The sequence below is a fragment of the Balaenoptera ricei genome, chromosome 7, assembly GCF_028023285.1.
Source record: "Balaenoptera ricei isolate mBalRic1 chromosome 7, mBalRic1.hap2, whole genome shotgun sequence".
NCBI lineage: Eukaryota > Metazoa > Chordata > Mammalia > Artiodactyla > Balaenopteridae > Balaenoptera > Balaenoptera ricei.
In genome coordinates this window covers 99987159-100013644 of record NC_082645.1, presented here as the reverse complement: position 1 = coordinate 100013644, position 26486 = coordinate 99987159, and the positions used below count along the sequence as shown (strand labels likewise).

General features: G+C 39.7%; 1 protein-coding gene across 8 annotated transcripts in view; it reads left to right on the top strand.

Annotated features, from left to right (window-relative positions):
• Positions 1–26486, top strand: part of FN1 (fibronectin 1) — a 69378-nt gene that overhangs the window by 41964 nt on the left and 928 nt on the right. For 2 of the 8 annotated variants that reach the window (XM_059928637.1, XM_059928640.1), the window contains 20 exons: positions 551–733; positions 2867–2956; positions 5042–5311; positions 6277–6393; positions 7080–7244; positions 7773–7928; positions 8610–8723; positions 9548–9817; positions 10989–11176; positions 12027–12114; positions 12982–13158; positions 14201–14290; positions 14532–14711; positions 15842–15931; positions 17257–17363; positions 18362–18500; positions 20711–20875; positions 22930–23055; positions 23581–23687; positions 26238–26348. In XM_059928637.1, coding sequence (XP_059784620.1) covers positions 551–733; positions 2867–2956; positions 5042–5311; positions 6277–6393; positions 7080–7244; positions 7773–7928; positions 8610–8723; positions 9548–9817; positions 10989–11176; positions 12027–12114; positions 12982–13158; positions 14201–14290; positions 14532–14711; positions 15842–15931; positions 17257–17363; positions 18362–18500; positions 20711–20875; positions 22930–23055; positions 23581–23687; positions 26238–26348 — 2933 coding nt within the window. Of the gene's footprint in view, positions 1–550; positions 734–2866; positions 2957–5041; positions 5312–6276; positions 6394–7079; positions 7245–7772; positions 7929–8609; positions 8724–9547; positions 9818–10988; positions 11177–12026; positions 12115–12981; positions 13159–14200; positions 14291–14531; positions 14712–15841; positions 15932–16896; positions 17364–18361; positions 18501–20710; positions 20876–22929; positions 23056–23580; positions 23688–26237; positions 26349–26486 lie in introns of all 8 variants that reach the window. The other 6 variants (XM_059928633.1, XM_059928636.1, XM_059928639.1 and 3 more) reach the window with 3 other exon arrangements.

Genomic DNA, 26486 nt, shown 5'->3' with positions numbered 1-26486 from the left:
TGGGGACCAGCATGCAACATTATAAAGGTTCTCTGCCCTGCATGGTAAGAAACATGCTGAGAACCAATCTGCATGAACCCCTTTCACTTGTAAGTAGAATTCACTGAATGGAATTGTAGCTATGGCAGTAGCTGTAGTCACTCCTGTCAGGGGGAAATTTAAGACCCTCTTGTGTTTTTGTCTGTGTGCATGTGTATCTTTGGAAAGTATTGCTATGTTTCTCTTTGCTGTGTAGCAACCTAAGCCTCTTCAGCCTGGGATCAAATAATCATCAGTGGTATTAATCATGTACATGGATTTTATGTATTTGAAAGTGAATTAAATTGACCCTTTAAAATATATTGATGGCAGAAAGGTTAAAGGGGCCTAACAGTACTGGGTGTAGTGTTTTATTTTTAACAGTAGTTCACTATGATTTAGATTAGACTATTTGCATGATGATGACTCGTTTCCTTTATGCATGAAATACTGGTTTTACCTTTCCAGCTCTTCTTGTTAGCTTTAATTTTTAAGTGACATTAACTTAGTCTTCCTTCCTATTTGAAACCAGCTGTCCCTCCTCCCACTGACCTGCGATTTACCAATGTTGGTCCTGACACAATGCGTGTCACCTGGGCCCCACCTCCATCCATTGAATTGACCAACTTACTGGTGCGCTACTCGCCTGTGAAAAATGAGGAGGATGTTGCAGAATTGTCAGTTTCTCCTTCAGACAATGCAGTGGTCCTAACAAGTAAGCGGTCAAGTGTATTTGTTTAATAAATACTAAGCCAGCACATAAGGAAGAGATTCTGTGTCCTCAGGTAGGAGCAAGAAAGATTAAGACAGCTACAACAGAACTACAGGCTAGACTCCAAGTCTAACGTGCAGCTCTATAAATTTTGAAAGATGTCATGTTTGTTGTTATTTTAATACATCTTTGATATCTACAACTTTTTAAAAATCAGAGTGGAAAAACACCAACAGTGAAGTTCAAAGACTTCAAACAAGTTCTGCTTCCAAATAAGCACATAAAAATAAATGTGGGCCCAGAGAAATTATATGACTAAATCTTAGTGTTTAACGATAGAAAAAATGAGGATTGAAACTAGTGTCACGGTATCTGTCTTATTCTCATTTAAGTGTCAGCAGGTAATCTATTTGGCATTTGAAAACTTAGAAACAGTGACTGGTCACTCAGGGTACGTCAGGGTTCTAGTTTGAAGAAAGAGCCAGAAGTGTAATTTGTACTTCAAAAAGAATCTGTTAGTAGGATTTCTCTGAAGGCTGAGGACTTAGAAAATAACTGAAACTAAAATAAACAACAACAATTTATGGAAATTGTTTCTAGTTTCTACCCTTTGAAATTGATATTTTTTATTAAAGAAAATAAAAGGAGGCTGCAACATGGTGCTGTTTCACGTAAATGTTGCTTGCTTCTCATTATTTTCACTGTAATAGTAAAATACACATATAAGAAAAAAAAGCAAAAGCTTCTACACAAGGGAAAAACAGCTCACATTTAGGTACATTACCAAATGATGGTCCGAAAACATCCTCTATCTTTCAAACATATTTTAGAGAGTGAAATACAAAGAAAGGCAGCTCAGCACGACCATAGTCTTGGTTTCCAATTCTGTGGCTGAGGGCGAGAAATCCTCATGTCTGCCTATCAGTGGGGCTATGATTCTGTTCTGGAGCATTCTGGAATCAGTAGTTACAGCATTACCCAGTACACAAGGCTCTGCTTCAGGACCTCTGTCTGCCCCACCTTAGCCATAGACCTGTCACATGTTATTCATATGCTCTAAGATCTTATTCTAGATTCTATTCTAGATCTCCAGGTAGCCATTTCCCCCCAAGAGAAGCCATTATTATCTTGTTTTACAGATGAAGCAACTGAGGTCTCCAGTGGCTGAGTAAATTGCCTCTGGCCAAGCAGGAAGGAGGAAAGGGGAGTCCAAGCATCCCATCTCCTAGTCTGGTGCTTCAGGGGCCCCTGCAGAAGGGGAGGTGGTGTAGAGGGGAATGGGGGTCTTTTGAGTAGGAGTTCAATGGTTAGAAATCTTACTCTGTACCTTTTTTGGTACCTCAGAATGAGAGAAGAGGAGACCCAGGAATATATATTCAACTCTTAAGTATTCTATTCTTACCTTAATAGGGCAGAACCCGTCACTCCCGATGAGTATGACCCTTTTTCAGTAAGGGTTAATTGTTAAGACCACTGGTCTTGGCTTAGGCTCAACTCCTGTGTGATCTTGGGCAAATATGTCGAAAAAATAACTTCTCTGTGCCTTAGTTTTGTCATTAGGAACTGGGGATAATTGTAAATCAAACTTTTGGAGGTAATAGATATGTTCATTATCTTGAATGTGGTGATGGTTTCACAAGTGTATACATTTGTCAAAGTCTGTCAAATTAGACACTTTAAATATTTTCAGTTTATTGTTTGGCAATAAAGCTGCTTTAAAAAGTAGCAAACTAAAAAAGAAAAAAAAAAGGTAGCAAACTACCTGCTAGGGTGATTGTGAGAGGTAAATGATATTCACAGTGCCACCGTCATTATCACATGCCCTCAACAGACGTGCTAAGTGAATGATTGATAGAAATATTACTGTGCTGCAGCAACTCCATCTTATTTCGGATACAGCTGAGTCATACCGACACAGGTGGAGCTGGGGGCAGGGCTTAGAGATGCTACAGGGCAAGGTGACCCTTCCTCATCACCTACTGACAGCCCCTCTCCAGGCAGCAACATTCACTTGGGTGTAAATAGGCTCTAGGACAGGACTCTTGGATATTTTATCCGTTGAAATAGTCCTAAGGGTGCTTTGGTTTTTCATTCTTTCAAGCACATTTTAAAAATAATTCCCACTTGCCTCTTCAGATCTCCTGCCTGGCACAGAGTATTTAGTCAGCGTCTCCAGTGTTTACGAGCAGCATGAGAGCGTACCTCTTAGAGGAAGACAGAAAACTGGTGAGTCATATGGGCAACATGCTTATTGAGTAGCTTTCACCTACCAATTTTAAAGAGCAAAATTCCGTGCTACTTCAAAAAATACATCTCCATTTTTGTGGGAGTGCTTGTCGCCTCGTCATTACCTTTGATCACTGGTCTTAAAAATTAAGACATCTTATGGGAATGTAGTTGGTGCAGCCACTGTGGAAAACAGTATGGAGGTTCCTCAGAAAACTAACAATAGAATTACCATATGATCCAGAAATCCCACTCCTGGGCATACATCCAGTCAAAATTATAATTCAAAAAGATACATGCACTCCTATGCTCATAGCACCGCTGTTCACAATATCCAAGACATGGAAACAACCTAAAAGTGCATCAGCAGATGAATGGATAAAGAAGATGTGGGGTGTGTGTGTGTGTGTGTGTGTGTGTGTGTGTGTGTGTGTATATACACACACACACACACACACACACACAATGGATACTACTCAGCCATAAAAAAGAACAAAATAATGCCTTTTGCAGCAACATGGATGGACCTAGAGATTATCATACTAAGTGAAGTAACTCAGAAAGAGAAAGACAAATAGCATATGATATCACATATGTGGAATCTAAAATATGACACAAATGAACATATCTACGAAACAAAAACAGACTTACAGATATAGAGAACAGATTTGTGGTTGCCATGGGGGAGGAGGGTGGGGAGGAAAGGACTGGGAGTTTGGGAATAGCAGATGCAAACTATTATATATAGGATGGATGAACAACAAGGTCCTACTGTATAGCACAGGGAATATTCAATAACCTATGACAAACCATAATGGAAAAGAATATAAAAAAAGAGAATGTATATATATGTATAACTGTGTCACTTTGCCGTACAGCAGAAATTAACATAGCATTGTAAATCAACTATACTTCAATTAAAAAAGTATTGATAGATTAAAAGAAATAAGACACCTTATTCAACTATTACACTGACTTCCAATCACTAAGATTATACTCTCTGCTTCCAGGGAGGGCTGAAATTAGTCCAGAAACTTTGTTGTCTATCTTTTTAAAAAAAGTCTCCCAAGAATAATATCTCATAATCTCTATTATTGAGAGGCGGTGAAATCCCTTCTCATTAGGCAGCTCTGTCTAATGGCTGACCCAACACTGTCATTGTCATCTAAGTATTTTCCCTCTTTACTAAGCCAACGAGTTTATCTCTTTTTTCTACTTGATGAAATATTCATTTACTATAAAAAGAAGTTGAATAGAATCCCATAATATTATGTCCCTTCTTAAATATGAGTGCTCCTATTAATTTTTTCCTTTCAAAAAAGTGTAATTTAATATAGCCATTTATTTATTTCTTATAGTCCACTTGCTTCCAAAAAGAAGCTGTGGTATCTCAATTTGGTTTGAGTATATTATTGAATAGAGTAAGTAAATGTTATAACTAAAATGAAAACTGCTAGAAGTCCAGAGAGGCTAAGTGATTTGAATTTGAGATCAACTCTAAATTTTTGTTAATTTTTCTGCAATGCACTAAATTCTCAATTCATGAGGAATTACCTGCATTGTAATTTGTCCAGGATGATGTCTTATTTTCATTTTAGAAAGTTTTCTGTTTGGCATTCTTACCACCCTGTTGACATAGCCGTTCCCTCTTGAGTGTAGAAAGCTTCTTTGAGATCCAAACACTTAACCTGAGAGTGGGCAGATCTTGCCTTACTTTGAGAGGTACACTTATAAGATAGAAATAGAATACTTGAACACTGAAGCCTTTGAAAATATCAATTCCCAGAGTATCTCACACACCTGTCTTCAAATGTGATGCAGAAATCACTTGGATTACTTAGCAAAAGAAAAAAGAAAAGAATGCTTTTGGACATTTTGAACAGAGTCAGTTTATGATTTTGAAATTTATCTGTGGCTTAGAATCAGTGCGTCATAACCTGAGGTTCATGGCAATTCATTATGTTAGTGGAAAAGGATGGAAACACTGGATGGATGTTACTTTCCCTTACATTCTTCCTCACTTCCTAAGTTGGTGGTGTCTTTTTTTTCCCTTTTATCTCTTCCTCCCCTGGGTGGTAAAAACAGGTCTCGATTCCCCAACTGGCATTGACTTTTCTGATATCACTGCCAACTCTTTCACTGTCCATTGGATTGCTCCTCGAGCTACCATCACCGGCTACAAGATCCGCCATCATCCTGAGCACATGACTGGAAGACCTCGGGAGGATCGAGTGCCCCCCTCTCGGAATTCCATCACTCTCACCAATCTCAATCCAGGCACAGATTATGTGGTCAGCATTGTCGCTCTTAATGGCAAAGAGGAAAGTCCTTCCTTGGTTGGCCAGCAAACAACAGGTAACTTGCTTTCTGGTCTGCAAAGAAACTCAGAGGACTTTCCTATGCAGGTGATAGCTTCTGTGACATAGCTTTGTGTTGTCTGAGTCATCATCTCTCTCTCTTTTTTTTTTTTTTAATTAATTAATTTATTTATTTTGACTGTGCTGGGTCTTAGCTGCGGCACGTGGGATCTTCATTGCGGCATGTGGGATCTTTTAATTGCGGCAGGCAGACTCTTAGTTGTGGCGTGCGAACGCTCAGTTGCGGCATGCATGCAGGATCTAGTTCCCCCACCAGGGGTCGAAGCCGGGTCCCCCGCATTGGGAGTGCAGAGTCTTACCCACTGGACCACCAGGGAAGTCCCTGAGTCATCATCTCTTAAAAAAATAGATCATGGTTATGAGGATATATTAAAGAAGATAATTTCTTTATCTCAAGAAATTTCCCACCTGAGTTAGGTATTTACGCATTTCTAAGAACTAAAGTTTTATTCAAAATGTAGAAAACACTCTGTTTCAAAGTTCTCTTAAAAATTATTTTAATATAATAGTGTACTTGTTCTTATAAGATAGATGCTTAAGTACTTAGGGGAGAAGTATCATCATATCTGTACTTTAGTCTCAAATGGATTAACAAAAAGATAGAGAGAGACAAGGAAATGTGGCAAATTCCCTAAGGGAAGGGAGTATGGGTGTTCATTATATAATTTTTATCACTTTTACGTGTTTTTAAATTTTTTTTAAATAAGAAGTTGAGGGGAAAAACTCTCCAATACACTTGAACGAATCATCTTACCATGATTTGAATTGTCTCCTTCACCCCTTACTTGCATTGTTCATAATTTTTAATTTTGCTAATTTTGAGTAGTACTTACATTATTATATGAAGGAATCCTAAAGGCAATGATCCGGAAAATGAACAGAAGGTGGATCTGGGCATCCTTTGAAAGTTACGGATGTGAAAACTTTCCCATGTTTTTCTAGTTTCTGATGTTCCAAGGGACCTGGAAGTCATTGCTGCAACCCCCACTAGCCTGTTGATCAGCTGGGATGCTCCTGCCGTCACAGTGAGATATTACAGGATCACCTATGGAGAAACAGGTGCGTTAGTGAAGTGCTACTTCACACTCTGATCGAGTATTCTGTCATGGGTAACACGAAAGCCCAGTAATGGATACAAAATTAAAGAAGCTTTGACAAGTCCATTCGGTGGAGCCTTGACTTTTTTCTAAGAGTATGTGGGAAATATGTATGACATAACTGGTGTCAAAATCAAGATTAAAAAGTTGTTTGTATAATACTAGAGGGGAACAACAGAGCTGAGGAAGAAGGATTTTAAATTCACAAGTATATTATCAGTGGTGAAATGATAAGTGATTTGTATTTATCTTCCTTTCACTTTCCTATATTTTCAAAATTTTATTTAACATGAATGTATTCCATTAAGATTTTGAAAAAAGACCACAATATATGCAACCTTGGGTTGAGGACTTACCTTCTCTCCCTTTCTAATTTTAATCTACCACATGTTAAAGCTGGAATGTTCAAATAGCATGAACTGCAGTTTTCTCTCAATTTTTAAAAATTTTCTCTCAATTTTCATCAGGGCTTACTACGTGCATAAATAAATAGACCTTTCTGTTCAGGCCCTATTTAATAACACTTTTTTAAAGGGAATAAGCAAATGTGTAACTTACAAGCTGCTCTCAATACGTTAATTCAGTTACTCAGCAATCCCTAAGTGTCTCTCAGCCCCTCACACTTTAAATTAATCCCTTTTCAAACAGGAGGAAGTAGCCCTGTCCAGGAGTTCACTGTGCCTGGGAGCAAGTCTACAGCTACCATCAGTGGTCTTAAACCCGGAGCAGACTACACCATCACCGTCTATGCTGTCACTGGCCGTGGGGACAGCCCGGCAAGCAGCAAGCCCATTTCCATTGATTACCGAACAGGTAGCAACTCCTCCCCTGGGATGACACAGGCTCATTTACTCAGATAGCTTTTACTGTGTTCTCCCAAAGTATTTTCTTCATTGTGGAATTGATTTTCTTTTTGAATAAGATGAAGCAACAGCTACAGAGTTTTGAGCCAGATATACAAGGAAGCACCCCAAGGGCAAGGATTTTTGTCTGTTTTGTTGATTGATGTATTCCATGAGCCTATAATAGAGACAGGGACAGAGGATGTTCAGTAAATATTTGTTAATGAATGAATAGATGAGCTAATAAGGGAAGGAGGCAAACATCTACAGGAAATGTAGTTTCTTTGTGAATGAAGCAGCCATCTTGAAAATAGGCAGTAGTATCAAGATGCAGGCACCACCTCCCAAAATTCTCTGTGTTTCTGCAAAAGAAACACCTGGGGGTCATTAATAGTAGTAAGAGATTATTTTATCTGTATCAGAACTGGAGATGAGGACTTGTCTAGTCTTGTCCCCATGGACTGGGGCTTCATTGGTTTCTCCTGGTTTTTATTCGTAGAAATTGACAAACCATCCCAGATGCAAGTGACTGATGTCCAGGACAACAGCATTAGTGTCAGATGGCTGCCTTCAAGTTCCCCTGTTACCGGTTACAGAGTGACCACTACTCCTAAAAATGTCCCGGGACCATCGAAAACAATGACTGCAGGTCCAGGTAAGAATAGCCAGCATCTCACATACATCAGGATAAACAGAGTAGGACCGCACAATATGCTTTTTTAAATAAATGACTACCTAGCTCTGAGTACTATACAGTTTCGTATCACGTGTCAGAGTTTCCCCATTTGTGACTTCAGGGCTCAAGGCTGTTAACAGCTCCCTCCACGGTAGAATTTTTAGAAAGAGTGCATTTCTGTTTTTACATGTGTAGTAGTGTTTGATGGTGTGGACATCTCAAATTATTAGGTTCGTCTTTGTGGTTTTGATTGTCATGCACACTAAGAAGACAGAGATGGGCCTAACTGACTTTGAAAGATTCTTTTAGCTCTTGTTTTTGTTTTCATATAAAATAATTGTGAAATTAGGATTCTAAGGCAATATTTTAAAGTCCAGTTAATTTTCGTTTTTTCAAGAGCAGCATCATTCATTGTTGGTGGCATCATATTCAATTTTAGAGCTTATCCTTTAGTGTGGCTTCACTCCAATATGGTAATTTGTATTAGCAATGAACGTGTCTGTCCAAGAGGAAATCCATGTGTGACTCCTCCATATGTTCATGCTAATTCTGCAAATGAAAATTCCAGGCCACCACGCGTTTACTACAGAACTCTGAAAGTCACTTGGTTGTCATAGTGAATGACATAGATGCTGCCTTTGCTCTTCACTCCCTTTGCAGATCAAACAGAAATGACAATTGAAGGCTTGCAGCCCACAGTGGAGTATGTGGTTAGTGTCTACGCTCAGAATCGAAACGGAGAGAGTCAGCCCCTGGTTCAGACAGCAGTAACCAGTATGTAACCAGTGCCTGTTTTTCATGTTCAAAGTCAAATTTTGTGCTTAGGTGTCTGGATACCTAGTTTGTATCTTGAGCTGAGCTCTTTGCAAACATTTTTCCTTCTCAGTGCCAAGGAATGAACATATAGGGAGAGAAGTCGTGGAACTACCATAGTTAGTTGCTGTGCTTTGAATTTCTCCTGCTCAAATCGCCTCAGCAAAATCTTATTAGCCTATAGCAAATCTACAAAATATTTTGCCAGCACCTTCTTTTCTACAACTGGATGGTAAAGTTGATTGAAGTGTGCCTCATGAAACTATTATGTTTCGAGCATTTGTGGCTGGACCAGACTGTGGCTGGACCAACGTTTAATGTAAATATTATATTTATATTAAATATACATACATTACAATATTCAATGGGGGGAAGGGGGAGAGTTAAAGAAAGAATATAACAATCTGAATCTAACATTGAAAATCAACTTTGCCATTTCCAAGGTATAAAAAATCCAGGTCTGTGAGACTAACATCACATTGCAAAAACAAATCTTGGTAGAATATCTTAAAATGAGTATAAATAAATCCTCATTTGGGGACATTTTGCAGGGTATCTCCGCATCTCATGTACACCTATGTTTTAATAAGTGATGCGACATTAAATATTTTCTGAACCAAAAAACCTTAAGCAAGGGTCAAGTAATTTTCCATTTAATAGTGGGTTAATTGGAATTTAATTCATCAAAGAAAAATGGTATCTGCAGAACTGCTTTGCATGTTATAAAAATGCTTATTTCGCAACTTGCTTTTCACATAACCTCTTACCATTAATTTGCCTAACAGACATTGATCGCCCTAAAGGACTGGCATTCACTGATGTGGATGTCGATTCCATCAAAATTGCTTGGGAAAGCCCACAGGGGCAAGTTTCCAGGTACAGGGTGACCTACTCGAGCCCTGAGGATGGAATCCATGAGCTATTCCCTGCACCTGATGGTGAAGAAGAGACTGCAGAGCTGCAAGGCCTCAGGCCGGGTTCTGAGTACACAGTCAGTGTGGTTGCCTTGCACGATGATATGGAGAGCCAGCCCCTGATTGGAACCCAGTCCACAGGTATATCGTTAATTGCACTGCTGGGTGCTCATGGGAGCAGCGGCTTTATGCCCTGCTGAATGCATTATACTTATCAGGCTATCGATTCCCGTGCAAGTGGGTACCCCCAAAAATCCACCTCTCTATTAGGAAAGACCCTCTTTAAAGAAGAATAGTAATAAGCAATAAAATGTAGGTGACGTTTAGATAAAGTCTAATAAAAGGAAATTTTGGAGTAGCTTGGTTTACAAACAAGGTCATAAAGCGAGACATTTGAAGAGAACATGAAAATTGTGGATTATTTCCTAAGCCTTGACTCCCTGTGGTTACTTATGCTCATTGTATATAAAGGAAAGAAATTTGGCATCCTAAGGAACCCAAACGGGGCCATTTCATAGCAGCAGGATTCTGAGAACACGTGGGTAAGACCTTCCTTCTCTGGTTAGAGATCATGTGCTAGGTGTATAATTTGCTTAAAGGATTGAGAATCAGACCCATAGGAAACAGTTGATAGGGCAAATGCTTTCCACCTTCTTTATCCTCTCATGCTTTATTTCTAAAGCAGAGTGGAATGCTAAAGATGTCTCCTCGTGACAGCATAAACCCTGGAGGTGACAATCCGTATTATTGCTCTTTGCTTCTCTTTTCTGCTTCTGTTGTGAGCCAATCTTCTTCTGCTGCTGCACCACAGAGAATACTTCAAATTTAGCAGTGGTATCTTCCATGAAGTCCAAACAAAGAGAATAAAATCATATTCTGTCTTTGGAGGGATGAAATAGTCTGTGAGATGGTTTTCCATACAAAGATAATTTCTATCAGAAAGGGGCTGCTGCTCATCTTTTCATAGAAATGGAAAGATCAATTCTAATGGCCAATAAGCCAATTTGACTTTAATTTATTAAGGGAAAGGGAAAAAAAACAACTGCTAAAACCTTAAGTCCCTTAGAGTTTTGGCATTTACCCAAGTGCTTCCAGTGATTCTGAGCACTGCTGGATAAAAAACACATTTTTTTCAGCAAACATTTTCTTCATTTTGCATCCCCTTTTGTCCTTTCTTGTACTGAGTCTTTGCTTGACTAGGGTACCCACCCAACCAAACAAGTACAACCTATCTACTTCTTGGAATTCACTTTATTTTCCCCCTTTCCCCATTTACTGTAAGATAACCTCTAACCAATGACCATCCTGACAGCCATTCCTGCACCAACCAACCTGAAGTTCACTCAGGTTTCACCAACCAGCCTGGCCGCCCAGTGGACAGCACCCAATGTTCAGCTCACTGGATATCGAGTGCGGGTGACCCCTAAGGAGAAGACCGGACCAATGAAAGAAATCAACCTTGCTCCCGATAGCTCATCTGTGGTTGTATCAGGACTCATGGTAAGAAGTGTCCTTTTTTTCATTGGACTAAGGAAGTAGGTCATTTCTTACACAGTTGAAGGTGGTGGAAATATAATATAATAAATCTGTGTTCTTTGCCTCTGCCGTCAAATTAAATTTATCATAATTTTGTATCAAGTAGAATTACTTTGTGTTGACCTAAGCTATCAGGGACAGAATTTGATGAGCAGCATTGGATGTTGCATAGCTCTTTAAGTGTATTCTGTTTATTTTAAAATGTTGTATTGTGTGTGCAGGGGGGGCAATTTATATATCCATAGGCTGAATGCATAAATCTACTTTAGTTATGCTTTTTCTCAGCCCTGTTACCTTTGCAAGGAATATTCTCCAGTTTTTACCAACCCAGCCTGATCCTACCTTCCTTAAGTCATTTTTAATCCTTCTAGATGTGCATGCAGAAAGTTAGCCAGGAACCTAGGAAATTGTTCTACTTCTTAACATAAGGCCAATTCCAGGAGAAACTACAGAAAGAGTCTTCAGAGATAGATTATTCTCTTTGTCTCTCTATGATCAGAAAAATTCATGATTTGCACCTGTCAGATCATAAAAGAGAAAAACAGGCTAATACCATTTTCCTCATTTTGTATCAGCTTAGCATAAATATGTAAGTTATGGCTTACTTGGGCTTAACCCCAGGTGCATTTTTAAATTCATGTAATTAAATGTGTTGTCACTGTAGGAAGGAAATTAATATAGGAACTTACAGTTCTGTGGGTTTTGCTAGCTTACTTTTTCTTTTCTAACCATTGCATTTTTTCTAATGCTGGAGTGAAAATTCCTGGGCTTCAGAAGATCACATTGCTAAAGCTTACTGCGCCCTTCTTTCTAGGTGGCCACTAAATATGAAGTGAGCGTCTATGCTCTTAAGGACACTTTGACAAGCAGACCAGTTCAGGGAGTCGTCACGACTCTGGAGAGTGAGTAATCAAACTTATTAGTGTCAACAAACGTTCTGGATAGACAAAAATTAAAGAATGGCAAATGCCTTTCTAGATCAGTAAGTGAACAATGGAATGATTCCCAGTTTGGAAATTGATTTGCTTTCCCAGTTACTACTGTTGCCTTCCGTGCCTCTCCAGAAAGTGGTCTACTGGCGCATACGTGGAATCACTTCATGATGTGATAGTGTTGGTGCAGGGAACTAGGACTAACACCTAGGTTATGTTCTACTGGTTAGAATTTGTTTTCATAGAGTTAAGTTTGAGGAGGACACGGTGGCTTCTGTTGTATCTTAACAGTGCAGTAAGTATTGGACAATACTGGGCCCAGGTTCTAGTTTTCTGCCATATCAATAAGCCACAGTTATTCTTTTTCAGAAATCACATAAAGTGTCAAAGTCTTCTCATCTATGAAATAAGGATGGCGTTGCACCTACTGAGAAAAAATATGACTCTATATAAGAAGGACAAAATACTAGCAATACATTATTATATATATGAATATATATACCTTCCTTATATTATTACACATATTTTATATTATAATAACAATAATTATAACACTTACTGAGGTATTTGTAGATATATAAAGCCAGCCGTGGGAACCACTGACAGTACTTGTAAAGCTTTTCAGTTCTTAAAAAAAAAGTACACGAGGTGAATATTTTCATTTTTCCTAATTACTGTCTGCTTTTTCTCTCTGGATGCCACAGGAGAAAATCTATACATTATTAGTCATGTGTAGAAATTGATGTATTTGTATATAATAAAGAAACATTTTAAAATATCGAAACCTTACCCATATGAGCCAGCCAGGCACTAATCTCTGGCTGTCATCCCGTGCAGATGTCAGCCCCCCAAGAAGGGCCCGTGTGACAGATGCTACTGAGACCACCATCACCATTAGCTGGAGAACCAAGACTGAGACGATCACTGGCTTCCAAGTCGATGCCATCCCAGCCAATGGCCAGACTCCAATTCAGAGAACCATCAAGCCAGATGTCAGAAGCTACACCATCACAGGTCCGGGAGCTCACTCTACTGACCACATTTTTTTTTTTTTTATAAATTTATTTATTTATGGCTGTGTTGGGTCTTCGTTGCAGTGTCAGGCTTCTCATTGCAGTGGCTTCTCTTGTTGCAGAGCTCGGGCTCTAGGCGCGTGGGCTTCAGTAGTTGTGGCACACGGGCTTAGTTGCTCCACGGCATGTGGGGTCTTCTGGGACCAGGGCTCGAACCCGTGTCCCCTGCATTGGCAGGTGGATTCTTAACCACTGGGCCACCAGGAAAGTCCCCTGACCACATTTGATAACTGCCATTCACAACATAAATTAGCTTATTAGTCTTTCTACCACTTACACTGATTAAATTTATCTTCAGTGTTTTATGATAACCCAGCTCTATTTTTTACAACGTATTTTCATCCCATGATCAAAACATTTTGTCCCGTGAACGCCTGGTTTTGTCTAATGTTTGCCAGAGGAATGGCATAAGTCCCATTCATCAGAGATCTTTCATCAATGAACCCTCTCTTATGGGAAAAAAAATTATACATAATGCTTGAAAGCCAAAAGAAACTCAGTGATAGTGTCTAGTTCTTAACATTCACATAGACTATAAAGCAGAATTAAATTTGAAAAAGCAAACGACACTACTTCATAGAGATCAAAGCTGTTGTCAGAGAATGTTCAATATCTGGGTCAATTTAGGTCTTTTTGAGATTGAAAATTCTGATTCCAGTTCCCAACCAGTGACCATCTGATAAAACACAGTCAGTAGGTGCTCACCCCTATCACCAAGATAGTCACTTCTAACAGCATTTTTGGATTTTAAAGTTTATTTTAGCCAATGTCTTTTTGTGCATCTGTGCCTTTCTTTTGAGATGTCTTTCTCATGAGCAGTTAACACCCATACCGTGCTCTAATTTATAGTTCAAATGTGAACCACTTCCATGGTCTGTATAAACAGGCAATGATAGGAGGAACCATGAAAATTGCAGATGAGTTTGAAAATTTTCCTAGTAAATGAAGATCAGATAAAAAAATCATCTCTTCACCAATCCCAGGTTTACAACCCGGCACTGACTACAAGATCCACTTGTACACCTTGAATGACAATGCCCGGAGCTCCCCTGTGGTCATCGACGCCTCTACTGGTAACTACACTTTCTACTGAAGAAATGCCACTGACTTATATGTTTGTGTGATCAGTCACGTGAACTTGAGCAACAGAAATGAGCTGATACCTTTGTATTCCAGATCACAGTGAATCATTTTTACTGTTTACAGAACTCTCAGATTCTCTCAAGTCTGTTTTTAAGGGCTGGGAAAAGAATGTGGGAATAATTTTCTTGGTTATTCATTTCCTTAAAGAGATATAACTTTGTTTTCTTTTAGCCATTGATGCACCATCCAACCTGCATTTCCTGACCACCACGCCCAACTCCCTGCTGTTATCATGGCAGCCACCTCGTGCCAGGATTACCGGTTACATCATCAAGTATGAGAAGCCTGGGTCCCCTCCCAGAGAAGTGGTCCCTCGGCCCCGCCCTGGTGTCACAGAAGCTACTATTACTGGTATTGCTGCTTCCATGCTGCCATTTTCCTCTTTACTCTCTAGGACACACAAAGTGCTTAGCAGACTCCAACTGTGTCTTTGGTGCTGTACCATGAGAACAAGAAGCCCCATTGCTGACAACTTCAAAAAGCATTCTCTATGGAGGAGCTGTCAAGCTTGATACATCTCAGAATTCACAACAAAGCAATAATTTCAATACTGTCATAATGGCATAACTAGAATCTTTTTATCTGCTGTACGTTTGCCAGACAGCTCTCAGTTCTTCCTAGAAAAAGACATTTTTCAAAGCAAACTAGCAAATTTTGATACTGTTCTCTCACTCAGCAACCTAAAGAATGGTAAGTCTGCAGGATTTGCCAGACTGCCACCTGCGATGGCCCTCATTATCCGGTTTCACAGGATAGGCCTTGAGGCAAAGTGATTCCCAATCACCCATACTGGAGAGAGTGCTTGGGATGGGGAATAAGAGATCATAGGCCTCTGGTATTGTTTTTGTCCAAGAGATTATACGGTAAACTGTGTATACAGGCTATCATCTAGACTTAAAAATCCTATAGAACACACAGCTACCAGAAGGAGACACTGCTTCTTTAGAAACTTTGGAGACAGGAAAATAGAATCAGATATGGAAGGCGTTGAATTAGATACTTCCTACAGGGACCACACAAAGAGTGGTCACTCTTTCCTGCAGAGCACTTTTTTGTAGTCTTACTTTTTCATTGATCCTGCCACTGAGAGCCATCTGTTTGTTAGGCCTAAGTAGACTCATGTATACAGTCTGCACTGATCTCTCCCAAGTGTGTATTTCACTGGCAGTGTACAACACTGATAGATTTTCTTGAATTCAAATAAGCAGATGAGACCACATGTTAACAGAATACCCAGGAAAAGTAAAGTGCTTATTCAGGTGTCAGACTTGACAGGAAGATAATTAATTTGCTAAGTGGCTGTTGTATACAGAGTATTTGAGTGTGTGCAGAAGCAGAACAAAGTCAGTTTTGCCTTTCAAGAGGCCAATGGCCAGCTGGAGAGAGGATGCTTGCTTCCCAGTAGTATCTCCTGGTGAGATCAACTTTCATTTGACTAGCTGAGCCCACAGACATAATGTGATGATCTGTCCTTCCATCAGGTCTGGAGCCAGGAATCGAGTACACAATCCAAGTCATTGCCCTCAAGAACAATCAGAAGAGTGAGCCTCTGATCGGGAGGAAAAAGACAGGTAAAGAGCATCTTCCTCGGTGGTTAACAGGGAGATGGCCAAGACAAAACTAATTACGAATGATTCATTTTGCAGGGAAAAAGTGCTCCAGGTTTCGATGCATTTCTCATGAAACTTTTTTTTTTCTCTAACAGCATATAGCATGTATGCTGTGCTCTTTGATAGCAAGAATAAGCTAACCATCTGCAGAGCTGTTTTATTTTTTTCCTAGCCAGTCAACATAAAAGCCTTTTATTCATCTTTAAAAAATTCAAACCAGATATTAAAATGTAAAAACCAAGTTGCGATCGTTGCTGTTCTTCTATACATTCTTTTGAAGTTAAAAATGTTTTTATAAGAAGGGGGGAGGGGAGGGAAAAATCTTTCTCATTTGTCTTTATTTATTATTTGGTTTCTAAAACTTCGAACTAAATAATGTCTTACTTTTTTATCCAATTTCAGTTTCATTTGAAGAACGTGCTTTATTTATGCTGATAGGAGAATTTTGAAATAAATTTTATGTGTGTATTTTAATCTATTCTTAGCATTTCAAACTATGAAAAACTACTGCACCAAACCTCTGGAATTCTCATACTTCAGACGCTGATATAATTAGTCTGGATTCTAGTCCTCATAACATGATTCTCAAGTGAAAAAGAGAAAAAAGGCTGCATATTTCAGTTCCATTAGGCTTAATTTGAGCAGAGGCAGCTTCTATGGGGCTCAGCGGTTCAAAGCTTTGTGTGTATGATAAATTCATACTAACACTTTTTTCGTTCCAAACTATAAAGAAAACTTTGAGAAAAATCATAAAGATTTCTTTCTGGAAAAAAAGTGTTTTGTGACCTAAGAACTGCTTATTTTCCAGGAGCTTTGATCTGATTGAAAAAAATAGTCGTTGTTGCCTGAACTGATAACGGCTCCCGAGGCTACTTCTGGGAGCTTAACGCGCTTTGCTTTTTTTGGCTCTAACCTCTCTTGGCTAGATGAGCTTCCCCAACTGGTAACCCTTCCACACCCCAATCTTCATGGACCAGAGATCCTGGATGTTCCCTCCACAGTTCAAAAGACCCCTTTCATCACCAACCCTGGGTATGACACTGGAAACGGTATTCAGCTTCCTGGCACTTCTGGTCAGCAGCCCAGTCTTGGGCAACAAATGATCTTTGAGGAGCATGGTTTTAGGCGAACCACACCGCCCACAATGGCCAGCCCTGTAAGGCATAGGCCAAGACCGTATCCACCGAATGTAAATGAGGAGATCCAAATTGGTCCTGTCCCCAGGGGAGACGTAGACCATCATCTCTACCCTCACGTTCTGGGACTCAATCCAAATGCTTCTACAGGACAAGAAGCTCTCTCTCAGACAACCATCTCATGGACTCCATTCCAGGAAAGCTCTGAGTATATCATTTCATGTCATCCAGTTGGCATTGATGAAGAACCCTTGCAGGTAATTCATGTTTCTCTTTACTTCTGGGCAGCCTGGGAAAAAAAGTAAGCTAGGCTACTGAAGTGACCAGAGCTCTGATGTCCAGTGGTCATACTTCTAGAACCTCTTAGAAAGGTGGCGTGCTTAAGTCCTGATTTTCTTTTTTAATCTCAGTACGGCTCTACTTTAGGGGATGTTCCAAAGAGTGTCATTAGCTTTCGTTTATTAGAGAATAAAATCATTTCTATTATTATCGATCATTTGAGGCTCCATGGTAATATAGACAAAGAAATGATCTTAGAAAAGAGAGAGAGAGATTCTGCCTGAATTTACTTTTGTCCAGGAAGGGCTAAAATGCCATCGTTACGGTTTGTCCTTGAGGAATCCCATTACCTACAGTACGTCAGAGGAGGAAGAACTTGGCTGAAGCTGTGCCTATAAGTGATTGATTCTCTGACTAAAACTTCTATGCTTTAATTTGTCTTGCTGATATCAATGTTGACTGTTTTCTTATTTTTAGAAAGTGGCAGACTTTTAAAAACTGACTACACTGTGGAGGATTTATGAGCTTAGAAACATGAGTTTGAGGATTTGCCAAAGGGTTTGAAGGACCCCATGTTGGGGTCAGATGCCACTTGCGTGGGATGCATGTGTATCCCACATAGCGCAGCGTCCACCTTTTATGGGAAGGGGGCATGGCCACGGCTGCCAGTGGGCTTGCCCAGACTGCAGCTACAGCAGGATGAAGAGGAGGCTGTCTCTAGAATTAGTGAGGGTTCCTGGTAACTGTGGAGCACATAGGGTAGATTTTTGGCAGGAAAATCTGTCACGTAGAAATGATAGCCCCTCACTCAGGCTCCATTTCTCTCCTTCTCTGGTTGGTACCTTTACGCTCTTCATCTTTGTCTCCCTTTGCTTTGTTTACACAGTAAGAGTTACTGAGAAGAGAATAGGGAAAGTCATATCAATTCCTCACTATAATGCTTTCTCCCCTACTTTGGATGTGCTAATAATTGCAGTTCCGAGTTCCTGGAACGTCTGCTAGTGCCACCTTGACGGGTCTTACCAGAGGGGCCACCTACAACATCATAGTGGAGGCAATAAAAGACCAGAAGAGGCACAAGGTTCGGGAGCAAGTAGTTACTGTGGGCAACTCTGGTATGTGAACATCGGGCTTATTTGGGCAAAAGCTCTGGACTACCCCAGAGATGCTTCTTCAAGTGACTGTTCCTTTCTTGCTGTTGTCTTTTGACTTTAGGAAATAATTCCATGAAGTAACTGAGCAACTTTAAATTCAATTATTTTCCCCTCAGAGTATCGTAGTATCTTGTAAAACACATACATAAATAGAGTCTCAAACAGTGATACAATGATAGACCTGGAAGGGACTTCAAATATTGTTTAGTCCAACACTGTGAGTCCCAGCTAGTGAGTATCTGGGTTGATATAGGACACAAGTCTCCTGATCTCTGTTCCCAGACCCTCTTCATCTTACCAGGTTGCTGTCCTCCTGAGTAAGTTTTAAGTACTGAAAGTGATTACCTGTAAAGGAAATGCCTTATCTGCTGACATCAATGCCTGCTGGGTTTTGGTCCTGATGTAAGATGCTACCAGCATAGCCCATTTCTGTCCAAAGAGCTCCCTTATTCCCACGTTATTTCATGATTATATAGGCCTAAAACCACAATGAGGTTAAATGGTCATTGACTCTTTGTAGCACCTGGAAAGTTCCATTAAACCAGTAGTGTATCACCTGGCTTTTCAAACTCCAGCAAGCTGGACAGTCACCAAGAAACATGAGATAGGGAATAATCAAAATCATGAATCTCAAATTTTCCAACTGGAGGTTTCTCCATTCCCCATCAGCAGGGAGTGCTGAATTCTGTCTGCCAAGTGACAGGCTTTATTCCTACGGCCAGTTACTTAACCTCAGCCTCCTTCCTCATTCAATAGGTGACTGTGTTCTTTTACGTGTATAAAAGCCTGTGAATTAAGCAGTTGAGTTTTTTTGGGGGGGGGATTATTTTGTGCTTATTGTATTATATATCCATGGTAATGCACACTTTTTGCTTCATGTGGTTTTGCTAGTAGAATGCCATGTGAAAGGAATTTTCAAGAGCACAAAGGTCTTTGTGCTTTTTCCACATCATTTTTTTAAAAGATTCCATCTCCAGAACTTTGGTCAGGTGGAATTTTAACTCCTGGCTATCTTTAGGAGGGTTATTGAAACCCCTCATAGCAGTTTAAGTTCCTTCCATTTTTCTTTCCAACTCCTTGTTCCCAGCAGCAATATTCTGCATTCTAGCCAGGTTCTCCCAGCTTTGAGACATTTCAGACATCTTAGTTTCAACAAAACTCTATTTTCTTCCACTGTGATGCCTTTCAAAATATTAGACACTTCAAATATCTATTGCTTTTGAGCTTTTGATTTTTGCACTGTGAAAAGAAATATACACAGTGGGATTCAAAGTCACAGAAGTTAGTTTACTTAATTTTTAGAGAATAATTTGAAGCATGCTTTGTTTGCATAGATTATTTTAAAATAAGCTTTCCCAAAACATAAAGACCAGATCTTAGGCAACATGAAGAGATTCCATTACTTAATTTCTAAGCCATTGATATCCCATTGCTTTCTCTTATTTGGAACAGTTGGTTTTATTGATAGAGTAAAGCAGTCTGACCATTATGAAAAGACTGTAGAAAATCTAGGCTTTTTGCACTATTATACAAAAAAATGCAATAAAATAAATGCGATCACATTTTAATGGTATATAAAACTGTGACAACTTTTACATTAAAAGCAAAAGATGCCCTCTAATAATTATTCTTTATTTGGTGAGCACTTTCTAAGTGTTGGTAATAGGCCAGTGCTTTGAATTCATGATCTCATGTAATCTTCACAAGATCCTGAGTAGGTGGAGATATTTTTATTTTTATCCCCACATTACAGAGGAGGGAAATAAGGCAGAGAAATGTTAAATAACTAGCTTAGGGTCACTCAGGTACTGATGGAGAAGAATTTCCAGCCTTTGCATCCCACTGAAGTTCTTAATTGCCTCATGATCTGTTCCATGTTATATAGACTAGATTTACTAGAAATGATTTTTTTTTTTAGAACTGAGGGCAAAAGTGAAAGATGGGCTCCTTTAAAGAGGCTTGTGGCAAGTGTTCACTAGCAAAATTTAAGCATTGTTTATTAGAGCAGTTGATGCACTGATAGAACAGATGAGTGCTTTTTACTGCTACCGGGATTTTTGTTTTCGAATAAGTCGTTATATACAATAATTCAGTTCTCTTATGGTCCAAAACCATAATAAGATGTATTTTTTTTTTTTTTTTTTTGCCTTTTCCTCCTTTTCTTCATGTAGTTGACCAAGGCCTAAACCAACCCACGGATGACTCGTGCTTCGACCCCTACACGGTTTCCCATTATGCCATTGGAGAGGAGTGGGAGCGATTGTCTGAATCTGGCTTTAAGCTCTCATGCCAGTGCTTAGGCTTTGGCAGTGGTCATTTCAGATGTGATTCATCTAGTGAGTAGCTTGCTTTGTCCATCTCTTGCATTCGCATGCATTCGCACAATGTGCCAAAGAAGGAAGCATGTTTGGCAGATGCAACCTCTTCCAAACATGAAGCAAACGAGGAGAGACTGCTTGACTCAAAGTAACATTTTGCATCATATAAAAATGATGGGAAATTTTACTTGTTGAATATTGCTTCGTCTCAAAGGTTGTATTTCAATATGACTATTAATTAAAAATAAACTTGCAATGGTAATACGATTTTTAAAAATTTTTTGTTAAATAAATAAAGTCAAACTCTTTGGAGCCAGGTCTAATGAAGGGTATCAGAGACACAACGGAACCTCAAGTCTCTTTTAATCTGTAATGTTGAGTGAGCTCAGAGGTGAATATTTATACTTACAAATATTCTATCTCTTTCGACACAAACCAAATATACACATATCATAGTATATATACACACTCACACACACACACACTTTCATATCTCACATACACACTCATACCATACATACACATACACACATTGGGTAGCTTGAATCTTGCCAAGTAATGTGGAGAGTACAGATAATCCATTTGTAGACAATTAAGAATCAACTTCAATTGAAAAATATTTGATTTTCAAATTATAAAAGGATTTTATTATTTAAAATTATTTTTTAGTTAAAATAATCCTAGGAATTACTTATCATGCTTTGAGGTTTAGTATTAGAATTTATAAATCCTTCATTTCTGCTTTGTTTTTAGGGGATGTGATTATTATTGAAAATTGGTTCATTTTCATAGGTGTTAATCATTATGCCTTATAACAAGCCTCCTATAGACATGTCCAGGAATTGTACTGGGTGAAATATGACATAATGATTTTTTAAAGATCTTAAGAGTATTTTACTTAACTTGTATACACGAACTGGTTTAATTCAGACTGAAATATAAAAACAACTAATTTTTTCAATGCAGACTACTGTGCTTGAGCATCTGAAAATAGAAAGAAGTGTCATATGCTGTTTAGGAGTTGGAAGTTTTAACATTTGGCATCAATTAGGTGGTTTTTAATTTCTGAAACTGAGCTATTTTTAAGTCTGTATATTTATTACCTATGTAAGTATTAGACGCAACTGTGGGAGCAGAGCTGTAAGTTGATTTATGTGATTCTTTGGCTCAACTTACATATTCTTCACTTAGATGTCATAATTATTTTTTTTTTTTTTTTTTTTTTTTTTCACACACACACACTGTATTTTATTTTTACAAGAGATAAATCGACTGACACCAAGCATTGTACATGGATGACCACAACAAAAGCAACAATGATTGCAATTACCAAACATGAAACACACTCATACTATGTCATAGTATTGAGATGTCATAATTATTGACTAACTTTTTTAAAGTTTTAGGAATGACTGACGTTGATAAAATAGAAGTTGTGTATATTATAAAAACTTCCAAAGTTTGTTTTGTTTTAGTATAAACTTTGAAGATTCAAAAGTCATCTTTTATGTATGGTAGTTAAAGATATATAACTGTGAATTTTAGATGTTCCTTAGAACCAGTCTTATTTGTAGGATGATAACCATTGATTTATCATTTTGTTTGTTTTTGTTTTGATACATAGGTTTATTCTTTCACTTTTCCTATTTACAAGAAACAGGTTGTAGTGTGTAGAAACCAGCTGATCTTTGCGTTTTGGTTAATTGAACTTTGTATCCAGAATCTCTGCAAATCCAAAAGTGACTTTTCATCTATTATCTATTTTTAGCCTTCCCAATTTTAAACCTTAATAGGGAGAATTCAAATGAAGGTCATTGACTATTCTTGTGAAATGATTATGATGGAATGGACTGGATCTTAAAATATCCAAGAAAATGTTAAGTGGTAAAGATAATATTTTAAAATCCAACCAAAAAAGTGGTTTGTCAGAGAGATCATGACCTTCATCTTTCCTTGCCACTCCTTCCAGATACCTGGCTTTGAAAATCTGGTGACATGTCCCAGTAGGCTCACCATCTTGTGAGTCAGAACACGCCAATAACTCCTTGCCTCTGATCTTCCCCACCCCCCAGAATGGTGCCATGATAATGGTGTGAACTACAAGATTGGAGAGAAGTGGGATCGTCAGGGAGAAAATGGCCAGATGATGAGCTGCACGTGTCTTGGAAATGGAAAAGGAGAATTCAAGTGCGATCCCCGTACGTTGCCACAAACCATTCTTAGTGCCTTCTTGAGCACTCCCACCTTCATTACTGAGCTGTAACTCTCATCCCTAGAAATGATTGGAGACTTTAGGTCTTCTTCAGGAGTGAACGGTGGGTTTGTTAATCTTTTGATTTGGGACAGCAGAGACAAGCTTCAAAAATGAGCCATAATTTAATGTTGTTATAGGGCACTTTAGCACTTTTCCGACCTGAGTATTTTGACCATAATCTGCAGTGAAATGTAACAAGAAAGCCTTACGGGTCTTTAGGTTCAACTTTTAAAATATGATCTCTATCTTTACATTGAACCTTTTCCAGTTTATTAGATCTAGTCTTTGGAAATGCTGCCCTAAGATCTATACAGCAGTACCTCTCTTACGGATGATTCCCATTAACATGTGGGACATGGGCTGTGATGATATAAATTTAGGAGAGAAACAAACCCACCCCCATAGAGGGGTCAAGTCTGTATTATTGTTCTCAGTCTTACATGTGCTTATGATTTGTGTGTCCACGTAGATGAGGCAACATGTTACGACGATGGGAAGACGTACCACGTGGGAGAACAGTGGCAGAAAGAATATCTTGGTGCCATTTGCTCCTGCACGTGCTTTGGAGGCCAGCGGGTAAGACCAGATAGGCCAGGCTCTGTGCAATTTAGACAAGGGGGGGAGGTTCCTATACGGACAATTAAGAGTTATGCTTCCTGTGTGTGTGCTGTGCACACAAGTGTGGTAGTGCCCCTTATGAAATGGGGAAATACTTCATCTCCTGTTGGAACATAAGGCTACTGAATACCCCTTTCCAGTTCTCCCCCTTTGTGGCAGCCTTAGCCCCCTCCCCCATACCTACTATTCTCAGACTGCCTCCGTTCTTCAGCAACTGAAGTGTTAAACGCTGGGTAGCACTGGGCTTCTTGCTCCATTCTGTTGGGCAGGTGCCCCTGTGATACTGCTGTTAAATATTTTGAATACCCAGATCTAAGAAAATACCACTTCTTTGTACCCTCTCTCAATCCTCAACTAGATTCCTGCCATAGGTCTAGTGCTATGCTCAGGAATATGGGACACACAGAGGGAGTGAGAAATGGTCCTGGCTCTTAATGATATAGTTGGAGACATTAAATTAGCATACACTGAAAGCCCAGCTAATTAAGTCAGGTTCTGAGTGGGTCTGACAAACCCAGTTCCCACGTAGGCTGATGTCAGCAGGAAAGGTTTGGTGGAAAAGAGAAGCATGAACTGGCTGGGTTTTAGGGTATTTTTTTAAATTAATTATTTATTTATTTTTGGCTGCGTTGGGTCTTCGTTGCTGCGCGCGAGCTTTCTCTAGTTGTGGCGAGCGGGGTCTACTCTTCATTGTGGTGCGCGGCTTCTCACTGCGATGGCTTCTCTTATTGCAGAGCACGGGCTCTAGGTGCACGAGCTTCAGTAGTTGTGGCACTTGGGCTCAGTAGTTGTGGTTTGTGGGCTCTAGAGCACAGGCTCAGTAGTTGTGGCACAGGGGCTTAGTTGCTCCGTGGCATGTGGGACTTCCCAGACCAGGGCTCGAACCCATGTCCCCTGCATTGGCAGGCGGATTCTTAACCACTGCGCCACCAGCATAGTCCCCTGGCTGGGGTTTAGGATGGTTACAATTTGGTTGAGGGATGGGGGAAGCAGAGTGAGCACAGCCCCCTGGAATGGGAAGGAGCTGGCACATGTGGGCTCCAGTCAAACAACCCTCTGCCTGCTGTCTAGTGGTAAGACATTAAATGGGAAGAAGTGGGGGCCACTTACGGAGGGCCTCGGAAGTCCGTTATTTATGCCAGTACTTCTCAACCATTTCTAATCTGTGTCCTACTTCAATATAACAGAAAAGTGCTGTGCTTTCCTCTAATCTTTGAAATTACAAAATAAAATGCCTTATAACTCAAATAAAAGCAATGAAACATAATATTCCTTTGTTTTCAATGGAAACATACCCTCCCCAACAGCTTTTCCAATTCTGGTCCATGAAGAGCATGCTCCCTACTCCCGGGTAAGGCTCACTGGTTGATGCCTTTGGCATTAGCCAGTTGCAGGTGCCCAAGAGAAAGGGAACATGATGGAAGACGATTTTTAGGAAGATTAAACTGGCAGCAGAGAAGGGTCTTCAAGGGTCTGGCTGAGGGCAGCCCCTGGAAGCTACTCTCATCTTATTCCACCACTCGTGGTTGGGTGGGGAAAGAGTCTCTGTCTGTCTCTCTTTAACACATATAAAGACCGTGATCACAGAACTCAGTCATCTCTGGTCATGTGCTCAGTGCAGAAAAGTGTGATGGAAAGTGAATTTGTTGAGAGGTCTGTTTTGGTCTCACTTCAGCCTCTCTGCCTTATGATTTTCACGTGTGACACCTGTTCTGTTCTAAAGCGAAGTGCGAAATGAAACACTTTAGACAGGAGTGGGAACTGTTACGTGTTTATATGATAGCGAGATTCACTGATTCTGTAAGTAGGTATTTACCCGTACTGTCTTAGGTATTATGGGGAATATGCTTTTAAATGGACAAATATGTCTGAAATATTTCACTGACAATATAAGAAAGAAAGTGATTGTATTATTTAGGGTTCTTCTGGTTGTAAGAGAAAAGCCCAACTCTGGTTAATTTAGGCAAAAGAAGGCTCACATGACTGGAAAGTCCCAGGATCTCTCAGTAGAAAGAACATGACCGGGAGTCACCCAGCTGGGTGGCAGTCCCACTCCACTCACAGGTCACTGTGTGACTTCCCCGCCCCCCAGTCAGTCATTCCTCTGGGTCTCCTTTCCCTTACCTGTAAAATGAGGGTGTCTGTCCATGTGATCTCACGTTCCTTTTAAAAGCTCTAGGATTCCAGGAAAACTTCCTCCATCAGGTAGTGTGGAAAGCTTATTAAGGAAGTCAGGACTGGAGTCAGCCTTAGCAGATGGGTGGGGTTTGTAAGACATTTCAGGAAAAAGGAAAAGCACAAATAGAGGCAGCTATAAAATATGAGTAATCAGCCAACATGTATTCTGTATGTTATAAATGCATGAAATCATCCTCAAAGCTTCCTTTGTGACTAACTGCATATATTTTGCCAACTCGTAAGAGCTGAAATTCTTCGACACAAGCCCTAAGTTGCGATGTTCTTGTGTTGTCATAAACCCCATCCGACTTCATGCCTCTGCTCTCTCAGGGCTGGCGCTGTGACAACTGCCGCAGACCAGGGGCTGAACCTGGTCACGAAGGCTCAACTGGCCACTCCTACAACCAGTATTCGCAGAGATACCATCAGAGAACAAACACTGTAAGTGTATTTGCACCCTGCGTGTTTCTCCCCTAAATGCAATTGGGCACATAGTAGGGAGTCTCTTTCTGTAGGTACTTTCTTCTGAATGAACCAATTTTAAAAAACTCTTTTAAAAGACTTAAGAGTAGAAAGAAT